Genomic DNA, 14,086 nt, shown 5'->3' with positions numbered 1-14,086 from the left:
AAGGAAAAAGATGTAGGGAAAAGATGAGGTCCAAACCTCATTCCGGAAAGCAAAACTAACCCGCTAAAAAGATTAAAAAACCACAAAACAACTAAATAAAACACAACATCAAATAAAATAAATTAAATTAAAAACCAACTTTAAAAACGCAAATAAATTAAAATAAATAGCTAATATATTAATTAAAATAAAAACAATTATTTCAGCGAAAATACACTCAAAAACGGGTCATCACAGTAACTAAATCTTTTCATGCTTTTCATTTCCAATTGTAGTGCTATTTTTGTCTTTTTTATGTTTTACTTTTTATTTGTTTCAACACAGATGTAATCAATTATTAGAGTAGTCATTTATTTCAATATTTAAAAAATTTTTGAAACATGAATAAACCCAATCTAAAACTCTTACATATAATAAAACAATGATATTAAGTAATATAAAGAAAAAAAATTGTAGATGTAGCTAAAAATAAAAATATAATTTAATATACATATAAAATTGAATAATAAATAAGAACATAACATTTCATTTTTATATATGCCAATAATCAATAAAAATAGTCAATATAGTCAATTTATATAAGTATTAACATTAATTAGCTTAAATATGGTCAATCGTATTGAATAATATAAAATAGAGTAAAAAATTTACATGTAACTTAAGAAAAATAGATTTTAAAATATATAAAAAATTCATACCAGCAAATGACAAGTTATCATTTTATTTGTGTATACAAAAAAATAAAAAATAAGAACAAAACAAATTAAAATATACATATTTATTGAAAAAACACATCAACAACCAACAAAATTATTTAGGAAAAAAAACATAAATTGCTGTAAAAAAAAATAAAACAAAATTGATTCAAGTTACGAATAAATTGTTCAAAATTTTAAAGATATGTTATATTTTGTAAAAAAACAATTTCAAAGAAAGAAAAAATATATAAAAACATAACAATAAAAATAACGACTAAATTTGTTTATATTATTTAAAAATATAATAATAAAAAAAATTATATGCTTTAATTTTTTAAAAATTAATATTCTTCTTTCAACTAATAAAGTCTTCTTCTTTTTTTAGTTTTAATTTCTTGTATTTTTTGTTATTAAAAATAGTGGCTATTTTTTCATAAAAAGGATTAAAATTCATCTAATAATATATTATATCGGCAACAAATATAATATTGGAATTCTCATTTTATATAATATATATAATGTAATATACAAATATATAATATATAAATCTTATCTATAATGATAATATAAGCGTGAATCCGCGATGTACAGTGTTAGGAACAATAGATATTTTTTTCACCTTTTTTTTTTTGTTTTTTTCGTCCAATGTTTTTTTCCCATTTTACCCTTCACTTTATTTGACAATTACGGTAGTTTACGTTTTAGTTTTACTTTGATGTATCTAAAGTTATTAAATTATTTTGTTTTGGTGATTTCATTTGTATAAATGAATTTTACATTATTTTACATCTTTAAACAAATATATTCTTATTAAAAAAATTCTAATATATTATTTGTTGTCAAAAATAGGGGCTATCTTGTCAACAGGACGATCAAGATTCAGATCACATTATAATCCTTTGGTAAGAAATTTGTAAGTGTTCATTTGTTTTATGAATATTAAACATTTATTTTTTGTTTAATTACATATTTAATCGTACATATTTCTTCAAAATAAAAATAAAAAATCTAATGTACTATTTGTTGTCAAAAATAAGGGCTTTCTTGTCAATAAAAAAATCAAAATTCAAATCACATTACTCTTAAATATTTTTTATTTTACCTTTTGCTAAAATATTGCAAAAATTTATTTATAATATTTTGACTTTTATTTTTTAATAAAAAAATGCTATGAAATTTTTAAAAATATAACAAATTTACTACATATTAGTATATCTTTCTTTTATCTAAAATCATTGTATGTACAAAAATTAAATATGTATATACCATATTTAGACATTAAAAATTCTATAGTGATTTTAAAAATAATACCATATTTAGACATTGATTTCTATGTAAATTTGAATTTATCAAGCTATAAAATTTATAGCTATAAATTCAAAAAAAAATTTTATGATCAATTCTTTAACTGTAAATATTTGCAAAATTAAACATTATAATTTGAATGTTATCAGTTGTATCCCTCATCAAAATTAATTGCAACAAATTAAAACTTTCTCATCTCTTTAAAAATTTTAAATAAAAATATTTGTTTTTGAAAATAACATACATTTTTTTTAAATAGGTATTACATTTTCAAGTAAAAGATCTGAAGTTAACAAATATCGTGTTAGCTAAAGAAACTGTAAGTATTTTTTTTCCTTATATACTACAAATTCTTTACTTTATTCAATTCATGCTTAAAACTATATCTTTACAAAAACATAAAAAATTTATTTACAAAAATTTATTATTTTGATTGTAACAATAAAATGTTAATTTTTTTGCTTAAAAAGTTTGATTAAATTTCAAATAAAATTTATCACATTTATTTTGGTGGTTTCATTTCTATAAATGAAATTTACATTGCTTTAGATTTAAAAAAAATATATATTCTTATTAAATAAATTCTAATGTATCATTTGTTGTCAAAATTAGGGACTATCTTGTCAACAGGAAGATCAAAATTCAGATAACATTATAATCATTTGGTAAGAAATTTGTAAATATTCATTTGTTTTATCATATTAAACATTTATTTTTTGTTCAATTATATATTTATTGGTACATATTTCTTTAAAAGAAAAAAAAAATCTAATGCATTATTTGTTGTAAAAAATAGAGGCTTTCTTGTTAACAAAAAAATCAAAATTTAAATAACATTATAATCTTTTGACATAAAATTTCTAAGTATTATATTAAATATTTATTTTTTGTATAAATATATATTTAATATTACATATTTAGTCTTAAATATTTTTATTGTAGCTTTTGCTAAAATATTGCAAAAATCTATTTATCATATTTGTCCTTTAATTTTTTAATAAACAAATGCTATGAAATTTTTTCAAAAATAATAAATTTACTACATATTAATGTATCTTTCTTTTATTTAAAATCTTTGTATATATTTACAATATGTCTTTTATACGTTGTTAGTTCATAAATTTACACATCATTTTTTTGAGGTGAAATTTATTTCCTAACAAAAGTAAATTCATACATTTCTTTTAAAATTATTTGACTTATTAACTGTTTGTATTTTCTTAAACATTTATTTGTCCTTGAACATCAATCCATCCAAAACTTTAATAATAATTTATATCTTTAAAACATTTATTAACATCAAAAAATAATAATAAAAAAAAACTTTTGCTTATTATTTTTCTTCTTTCTAGTTCTTAAAAATTTTAAATTTTATAAATATGTTCTTTAAACTTTAATATTTAAATATAAAATCTTTGCATATAAATTTTAATGTTCTGGATGGATTTTTGTTTAAGGATGAATATATATTTTTTTTCTATGTAATAGAATTAAATACCAACAGTTATAAAATATTGTTCTATCGCAATATTATATATAAATATCAAATTATTCTTAGATATTAATTATACAATTACAATGATAAATGTATTAATTTTTTTTTTCTTTCAAAATATTTGCATTTTATTTGTCCATCGATACTTCAATATTTTACTTTTTTAACAACAATTTTATTTATTCAAACATATTTCATGATAGTTATTATATAAATGTTATTTTTTGCAAATATTTCTTAATTAACATATGGTCAATAAAAATTTTAATATAGCCTTCGATCTAAATAATGGTGTTTGCATCAAATTTTAATCTCAAAATCACTATAAAACATAGTGATTTTAAAAATAATACCATATTTAGATATTGATTTCTATGTAAATTTGAATTTATCAAGCTATAAAATTTATAGCTATAAATTCAAAAAAAAAAATTTATGACCAATTGTTTAACTGTAAATATTTGTAAAATAAAACATTATAATTTTATGTTATTTCTGATTTAAACTGTTTAGATTTTATTTTAAATAAATTTAACCATTTAAAATAAATGTATGAATTAAAAAAATTAAAATAAATACAAACTTAATATATAATATAAATTTTTATCACTTCTTTTATATAATTCATTAATTAAAAATTCCAAAAGAAATTCTTAAAAAAATATTTGAATGTTATTAACATTTTAAATTTGATATTATAATAACAAATGAGTATTCTTACTATTACATATCAACTAAACATCAATTTCTTACAATTTCGTTTATCAATTGTATTATTTTTGTGTTTACAAATAATTATTATAATATCTCTCATCAAAATTAATTGCAACAAATTAAAACATTTTCATCTCTTTAAAAATTTAAAAAAATATATTTCTTCTTAAAAATAACATACATTTTTATTTTTTAAAAATAGGGATTACATTTTCAAGTAAAAGATCTGAAGTCAACAAATATCCTGCTAACTAAAGAAATTGTAAGTATTTTTTTCCCTTATATATTACAAATTATTTCGTTTGTTCAATCCATGCTTAAAACTATATCTTTATTTAGCAAGTAATATTTTATTCAATAAAATATATAATATAAATAAATATATTTATTATATGTTCTTTTCTATTCCAATCAATAACCTTTTTGAGAAAATTAAATTGCATCATTGTTTAAATATTTTACATTAGATTGTAATTATTGCTTTATGTACTCTTTATTTTATGTTAATTTAAAATTTTGAACTTATAATTTACTTTATTAATATATTGAATGATAAAATTTTATTATTTAATTCCAAAATATTTACTTCAGGAAATAATTAAATAAAATTCTGCTTAAAAAATAATCAACAAAAAAAATGTCGTCTAAAGATCTTCTACAAAACAAAAAAGATCAATTGCAGCAAAGAACAACAAAAAGACATGCTCAGAAACATGTTTCAAAAAGAAATATGATTGATTTTCAACATTCAATGCCATCTGATATTGATCAAATGATTACATCAATCGATGATACATCAGATGATCATCTCCAACCTATTAACAATATTGAAAACTCTAATATTCAACAATGTCATGGAAAGATGTCCAGAATTTCTCGCCGTAATTTTAACATTCTTGGAATGACCTCATCAGAAGAACCTAGCATATGTCCAGATGTTCATATCCTTGGTAAAAATTCAGAAGAATCTACACAATTAAATATTTCATATAGTTCTTCTGTTGGCTCAAGTTGTTCTGTAAATTTGTCGAGAGGAAAATCAACAAATATACCAACAGAGACAAGTCAACTTTCTGAACAACTTATAGTCCATCAGGTTTAGTAACTTTTATTTTTTCCCATCATATATTTTATTTATTTACTCTCTTTCAATAATTATTTTTTCTCTAAAATAGGCTCTTCCTGTTGATCAATCACAATCAAGTCCTCAAAAAAATCTGCGAACACGTACTTTTGGTAAGAACTAAAAATAAAATCAATTATTTAATAACATTATATTTTATTCTTATTTATATTTAAAATATTGATTCAAAAAAAATTATTTAATTATTTCTAATGAAATTTGTTATATTTGTTTTTCCTTTACCCCAACTCAATAGGCACATTATGTCGTCATAATGTTGTACATAGACAAATATTACAAAATATTCCAATTGAAGCAAATTATTTACCAAATGTGCCACATTGTAAGCATTGCAAAGCGAAAAGATTCTTTCATGAAACAAACAGTTTCTGCTGTGCTGATGGATCAATCTCTTTAGTTACAAATGATGTTCCAGATCAATTTTATAATTTGTTTGTTTCAAATATTGCTGAATCTACACAATTTCGAACATATGTTCGAACGTACAACAATAAATTTGCTTTCACATCTTTTGGAGTTAAATTTGACAAAAATTTATATCGAAAAAACAGAGGAATATATACATTTCGAGCTCAAGGTCAAATTTATCACTATCTCCCTGATTTGATTCCTTCAGATGGTCAACCTTCTAATTTACAGCTATATTTCTATGACATTGAACATGAATTTGAGAATCGCATTGTTGACTCAATCAGAATGGATCCTTCTATTATTGCCCAACTTATGGATCTCCTTCGTGTAAATTCATATTCAACATTTTTTCAATCTATTGGTGATTTACCAAATTTAGAATATCAAAAAATCTGTATAAAATCAGATCCTGGTTTAGATCAACGGGTGTTTAATGCCCCAACATCATCAGAAGTTGCAGCTATTTGGATTGAAAATGATGATTCAGAACATTTAACACCTTGTGATATTTTCGTATTTAACCATATTGGCGGGAGTCATTTAGTTCAATATTATTTTAGATGCTATGATCCGCTTCAATATCCTTTACTATTTCCTATCGGAGATATTGGATGGCACCAAGGCATACAAAGAATTAACAAAAGAACTGCATCTGTATCTACCAATAATTGCACAACTCAATTAATTGATCCTCATCAATCAACATCAGCAGAAGAATTACTCAGAAGAGAACAACAAGGTTAAATTTTCTATGCTATCTTTTTTATACAACTTATTATTAATATATTTGGTATGTATTTTTCTAAATAATTTTTTATTACTTTTGTAGTTTTAAAGAAAAAGAGAAAAGATCTCATTGTTTCTTGCCGTGAATATTACTGTTACAAGTTACAAATCAGAGAAAATCTGAAATCTATCCTTCTAATCTCTGGCCGACTTCTTCAACAATTTGTTGTTGACATGTATGTCAAGATAGAGACTTCAATGTTAGATTATTTTCGTTGCAATCAACAACATATTCAATCTGAATTATATCAAGGCATTGTTGATAGCATTAATCTTGGAGAAACAAACGCTTCAAGAATTGGCAAACGTATAATTTTGCCTTCATCTTTTATTGGAGGCCTAAGAGATATGCAAAAAGGATATTTAGAAGCAATGGCTTTAGTTCAACGATATGGCAAACCAGATATTTTTTTGACAATGACATGCAATCCAAACTGGAAAGAGATCTCAACTCAATTGTTACCACATGATGAAACCCAAAATCGACCTGACTTAATTGCTCGAATCTTTAGAGCAAAATTAGAGGATCTGAAGTATCAACTATTCAAACGAGAAATATTTGAAAAAATCTCAGCATATGTTTATGTTATTGAGTACCAAAAAAGAGGACTTCCACATGCCCATTTCCTAATTATATTGCATCAAGATTGAAAATTATATGCATCAGAATCTTTTGATGAGATCGTATCTGTTGAATTACCTGACAAAGACAACAACTTACATCTCTATACAGCTGTTGTTAAGTATATGATGCATGGCCCATGTGGAGTTCTAAATCCAACAAATGTATTCATGAAAAAAAATGGTTGTTGCAAAAATAATTACCCAAAACAGTTTGTCTCAAACACTGTTGTTGGAAATGATTGCTTCCCAATATACAAATGCTGCAACAATGGAAGAACAACCAAAATCAGAGGACATGATTTAGATAATCGTTGGGTTGTTCCATATAACCCTTATTTACTTGCAATGTTTGACTGCCATATTAATGTTGAGATATGTTCTACAATAAAAGCTGTCAAGTATCTCTACAAATACATTTATAAAGGCCATGATCGTGTTGCCTTTAATCTGGTTTCTGAACAAAGCACTCAAGAGATTGATGAAATTGAGTGATTTCAATCAGTTCGATGAATTGCTCCACCAGAGGCTATGTGGAGAATATTTGGGTTTATTATCAATGAGGTTTATCCAGCAGTCTATAGCTTACATTTACATCTTGGAAATCAACACCAGGTTACTTTCCATGCACATGAAAACTTAACAAATGTGATGAACTCTGACTTTTCAACAAAATCAATGCTAACTGAATTTTTCGCAACAAATCAAGTTGATCAGAATGTCAGAAAATTGTTATATAAAGAATTTCCTGAATTTTATGTTTGGAGCCAACAATACAAAATATGGACTATTCGGAAAAAACAAGTTGTGATAGGTCGAATTGTTACAGCAAATCCTTTTGAAGGAGAAAGGTATTATCTGCAGATGTTATTAAATCATATAAGAGGTCATTTATCATTTGATCATCTCAAAACTGTAAATGGTATCTTGGCCCCCACATTTCGTGAAGCTGCAACTATGTATGGTTTATTACAGAGAGATGACAGTTTAGAAGAATGCTTATATGAAGCCTCTCTTTACCAAATGTCTTTCAGTTTAAGAAGACTATTTGCAACAATTTTGGTTTACTGTAATCCTACAAATCCAAGAGATCTTTGGGAACACTTTAAACAAGATATGTCTGCTGATTTTCAATTAGTTGAAAGTTCTTCATCAACTGTTAGAACTGAAACTTTACGCTCCATCTCCACAATATTTGAATCAATGGGTAGAAACATCAATTCGTTCCATCTCATCGACCAAAACATTGATTTTAATCAAGATGAGTTTTTGTTTAGAGAAATTGATGATGAATTAGCTATTCCAATTCTAGAAGAAAATCTTCATGCATCAACACTGCTTAATTGCGAACAACAAAATGCTTATAATTCTATCTTACAAAAAGTTTTGTCAAATGAAACTGCCATATTCTTTATTGATGGTCGTGGTGGAACAGGAAAAACACTTTTATACAAAGCACTCCTTGCTACAATAAGAACAAAGCAATTAATTGCTCTTGCAACTGTTTCATCTGGTGTAGCTGCATCAATCTTACTTGGAGGTCGAACTGCACATTCATGATTCAAAATTCCACTAGATACCAACAAAAATCTCACATGTAGTGTCAGCAAACAAAGTGGACTTGCAAGATTACTACAAAAAGTAAAGTTGATCATATGGGATGAAGCTCTTATATCAAGAAAAGAATCTATAGAAGCATTGGATAAAATGCTAAAGGACATTAATGATTCAGAATTATCTTTTGGTGAAAAAGTTATCATATTTGGTGGAGATTTTCGTCAGATTCTATTTGTGGTCCCAAAAGGAACAAGACAACAACAGATTGATACTAGTTTAGTTTCTTCCTACTTATGGCCAAAATTGACAAAAATTCATTTGATTGAAAATATGAGTGCAAGATTAGATCCAGAGTTTTCAAAATACATATTGGATTTAGGGAATGGGTTACCACCAATCACAATTAATGAACACGTCAGAATTCCTGCAGTCATGTTAATTCCATATAAAAATGATGCTGCTTCTTTGGATCATTTGGTGGATACTGTTTTTCATAATATTTCTGATTATTCAGCAAATATTTCAAGCATGATGAATCGAGCTATATTGACACCAAAAAATAGTTATATTGATGAAATAAACACTTTGCTGATTCAGAGATTTCCTGGAGAGTTAAAACAATATTACAGTTTTGATGAAACAATCGACGCATCTGAACAAGCAGTCATGGAAGATTTCTTACACACTTTAACACCGAATGGACTTCCTCCACATGAATTATTGTTGAAACAAAACTATCCAATCATGTTATTGAGAAACATCAATCATTCAGAAGGACTATGCAATGGAACACGACTAATTTGTCGCAATTTTGATCGTAACGTTATTCATGCAGAAATTGCAGTTGGTCATCACAGTGGCAAAAAGGTTTTTATTCCAAGAATTCCATTTTTACCAAATCTTGATGAAAACAGTGGTTTCCCATTCAAACGAACTCAATTCCCTGTTAAACTAAGCTTTGCAATGAGTATAAACAAGTCACAAGGACAGACATTAGATTTTGTTGGGATATACTTGTCACATCCAGTTTTCTCACATGGACAATTATATGTACTTTTATCAAGAGCTAAGACTATTTCTACAATCAAGATTTTGATACGACCAATCTCAACTGATGAGTCAGAAAAAAACTGCACAAAAAATATTATCTACACAGACTTATTAACATTGGCCTCCTCTGATTGATGTTACATAGGTAACAAATTTTATTTTTTTATATTTAATTTTAACTGCTATAAATAAATTAGAAATTTCCTACAAATTTTTTTTTATATTTCCAATATTCTATTAATTTATTCTTGTTAACTAATTAATACATATAAGTTTTCTATTACTTTTTATTTTACAGTTTAATTAATTCCATTTCTTTCCTTTTATATTTATAGACTTCATTTTTTTTTGCCTCATCAGTTTTCAAAATGCGGATCACTTATACATCAATTAAAGATATTACTCCAAAGACAAGGGACTGAAAAATCAAAATGCTCGTGGTTGAAAAATCCCCCAAATGAATTGGGCAACACTCATCAGTAAAATACCAAAATCTAATGTTGGTAGATGAACAGGTACAATATTTTTTTCTTTACTTACAATTTATTCTACAAATATACCTATAATATATACTTTATATAACATATCTTACACATTTTATGTAATTATATTTACTTGTAAAATTTTTTTACTTTTTTTAAAAAAACAAATATCTTACTTATTATAAAAACTAACAACCTATACTTTCTTATATAATATAGGGAAATCGTCTGCAAGCAACAATGTTTGGAAATGATATTGATTTAAGAGAAGACTCTCTACAGATATTTCGATCCTATTATATTATAAACACATATGTCAAGCTAATGGATCCTAAATATCAAACTGAGTCACATCAATACCAATGGATTATAAATGCAAAAACAATCATCGAAGAGATACCAGAAAATGAACAACAAGTAGAAATACCAAAGTACAACCTCATTCCCATTAACAAGTTGGATGCTTAAAAGGATTCAATTGCAGAAATAGGTAAATTATTATAATTTTTTAATTCTTTTTTTTCCTAAACAACTAATAATTTCAATATTTTTAATCAGATCTCTTAGCAGTTGCCCTTCACATCAAACCTTCAAAAGAAATAACATTAACAAATGGACCAGCTACTCTTCAAGAGATCTATGTTATAGATCAAAGGTAAATTTTTTTCCCCCTTTTTAATTTTTTTAAATTATTTTATAATCTTTATTTTATAAATTCTTTTTAATTTTCTCCTTTCATATCACGTAGCTTCAATCCTATCTCGTTGACTATGTGGGGTCGTTTTATTCAAGATGAATGCAAAAAAATTTCTGAAATAATTGAAACAAAATCAATTCTACTTGCAACGAAGCTCAAAGTTCGTTCTTACAATGGTAATTCTAATAATTCAAGTTCTTAATTCTTATTTTAAATCTTACATTTTTTAATTAACAATTATTTATATTAATGAAACAGGACTATCTCTTTCATCTCGACCAGCAAGTGCATTTACAATCTATCCTCTTATCCCTGACGCAAAACCACTGCAAAGATGGTAATTCATATTAATTATACTATTTTTTATTAACACATCTATTAAAAATGTTCCAATTATAATTTATTTTTTTCTTTTTTTAAGGATTGCAATCAATGATTCAAGACTTGAAGTCATAATTGCAAAATCGTTAAAATACCCATCTACATCTTTATTGTTAGTTGGTCTTCGACAAATAACAAAAAATTGTGATGTTGCTGCATTACTAAAAAGTTTGCAACCAATGGAGGTAAATTATTTTTCTTAACATCATATTTATATTTATATTCCTTCTCATCAAACAAAATATTGTTCTTAATATAATATAAAAAGCAAAATTCTGGATCAAGGCAAAGATAAATATCATAAATTTGCACCAAATCTTCTTCTATATGTCATGCATCAATTGTAACAAAGGAACTGGGCATGACCATAATGAAAGCTTTCTCTGTTATCACTGCAAACATCAAAGTGTTGCTGAACCACGGCACACATTTTTTTAACTTCAATAATTAACAATTCATTTCAAAATTATTCACATATTAATTTTATCAATACTAGCAAAAAATAATACTTTTATTATTTACAGTTGTCGAGCATATGTTGAAGTTGACGATGGGATAGGAAAATTAGCAGCTGTTATGTTTGGTAAACTTGCAGAAAAAGCATTGGGTCATTCAGCCATTGATTTCATGAATCATACTGGAGAAGTAACTTTATTCTTTTTAACAAAATTTTCAAATAAAATTATATATAAATTATTTTTACATTTATTAATTATCTAATTTCACTAAATATTTACTACACAGGAACATTTACCATTTATACAAAAAATGGCATCAGAAGCTTTAGAAAATTAGTGGATGATTCAATTTGCTGTAGACTCAGAAATATTCAACCAACAAAGACACAAAAACTTCAATGTTATTTTCATCGATCCTGTCCAATATAGACCTGAGTTTGAATGACAACTAGATAAAAAAATAAATCTATAACTCATTTTGTTGTTTATATCTGTGTAATGTAATATTTTTATTAATAAATTTTTGTAACTTAACTAAACAGGTTAACAATATAACGAAGCAAACGTGCATCGCACGTTAGTTCTCAACTAGTATATATATATATATATGAATTTGTCCTTTTTAAGATGGAGGTAGTGATCAATTAATTGGCTAGCGTGGGTTTTTGGAATTGTCGTCACTTTTTTGACATATTGGAACTGCATTTTCTTAAATAATTTTTATTTTTATTTTATGTGACGAAGAATTCTTATAAAATCTAAAAATCTTAAATGGGTTCTCGTAACGGGTCCCAAAAGTTTTCATTAATCCCTCAATTTTCTTAGGGTTAGTTTGGACGTTGAGGGATTCTTAATAGGTATTCTCAAATATATTCAGATATATATATATATATATATATTTTAAATATAAATAAACTTAAAATATTTTTTAATTTTAAATTCTTATTTAATCATTACTTAATTATTATTTAAACATAAAGCAAAATACAATTTTTCCAAATTTTCAAATAGGATATAAAAAATAATATAACTTTTTAAAATTTCAAACAAAAATAATATTTCAAATAAATTTTAGCTTTGTAATGTTTTTATTTAATTTTTTCTCCATCTTTTCTGAAAACCCAATAAAACACATTAAGTTAAACAATTTTATTACTATTTACAATTAACCATTCATTACTATTCACAGATATTATGACATATTTTAAGTGTCCAAACAAGTTCTTCAGTGTGTACAATAGTAAAGGCAAAACTTATAACATTTTCTGATAAACAATATTTATTTTTTAAAATTCCCATGGGTTATCATACTTCTCATATAACTATGCCACTTGAATATATAATAGAGATTTTTAAAAAAATATTATTGTTTAAGTTGATTATTTTTACTATTATTAGCATTAAACATTATAAATTCATAATAGTTTGTTTAATTTGACCCTAAGATAGATTAGACCCTAAGTTTTAATTTGGACTTTTTACCCTCGGAAGAAAGTCACCAGTTATTGATATGGAATATGAGAACTTTAATGTTGTATCTAATCTTGGTGGGTGCTTACTGGACTCTTCACAAGATAACATCAATAGTAGCAACAATGTCCCTCCAATTTTGATGTCTAATGCAAAGAATGTACTCCTAGTCAGGAAAATAAGTTGGAAGAGAAGAGCTCGAGAGTTGCCTCAGAATAGGTCTATTGAGCCTTTTGTTTTAACAAGAGAGATCAAGAAGAGAGATTCTAGTCAAGTTCTGAGGGGTTCATTGCACCTCCATGGCACTAAAAAACCAAAGTACCAGGATAATTCTGATGAGAGCAATTCAACCATGTCAAAGGTGGTGGCTGCTAAGATAGAGGAGTGTATTAAGCATCTTAAGACCATAGTTACTGATGACATGAATGCTTTACTGACCAAAAAAATCATTGCCTTCGAAGTAGAAAGTGCAATTTCTCAAATGAATGCTTTAAGCTCTCCAGGCCTAGATGGTTTTTCTACTACTTTCTATCAATATCATTGGAATGTGGTGAGGTCTGGTGTATGTTTTGCAAATCAAGAAGGTTTTCAATCTGAACTTTGGCCTAGTTAATTTAATGCCACTCGCATTGCATTAATTCCTAAGGTAAAAAATCTTACTAAATTGACTAAAATCAAACCTATTAGTTTATGCAGTGTCATCTATAATATCCTTGCTAAAATGATTGCCAACAGATTGAAGAACATCCTTCCTACAATTACATCATCTACACAGAGTGCCTTTGTGCCTGGAAGATTAATCACAAACAACATTATT

General features: G+C 25.5%; 2 protein-coding genes across 2 annotated transcripts; both read left to right on the top strand.

The window, feature by feature from the left end:
- The first annotated feature begins 7,705 nt into the window (after positions 1-7,705).
- On the top strand, positions 7,706-8,734 carry LOC122296741. Its single transcript, XM_043106540.1, has one exon. It carries the CDS (start codon positions 7,706-7,708, stop codon positions 8,732-8,734), a length of 1,029 nt encoding a protein of 342 aa, XP_042962474.1.
- Positions 8,735-8,881: 147 nt separating this feature from the next.
- LOC122296740 lies at positions 8,882-9,916 on the top strand. Its single transcript, XM_043106539.1, has one exon. It carries the CDS (start codon positions 8,882-8,884, stop codon positions 9,914-9,916), a length of 1,035 nt encoding a protein of 344 aa, XP_042962473.1.
- The last annotated feature ends 4,170 nt before the right edge of the window (positions 9,917-14,086 follow it).

The sequence above is a fragment of the Carya illinoinensis genome, chromosome 15, assembly GCF_018687715.1.
Source record: "Carya illinoinensis cultivar Pawnee chromosome 15, C.illinoinensisPawnee_v1, whole genome shotgun sequence".
Lineage (NCBI taxonomy): Eukaryota > Viridiplantae > Streptophyta > Magnoliopsida > Fagales > Juglandaceae > Carya > Carya illinoinensis.
This window is presented reverse-complemented; position numbering and strand designations above follow the sequence as displayed.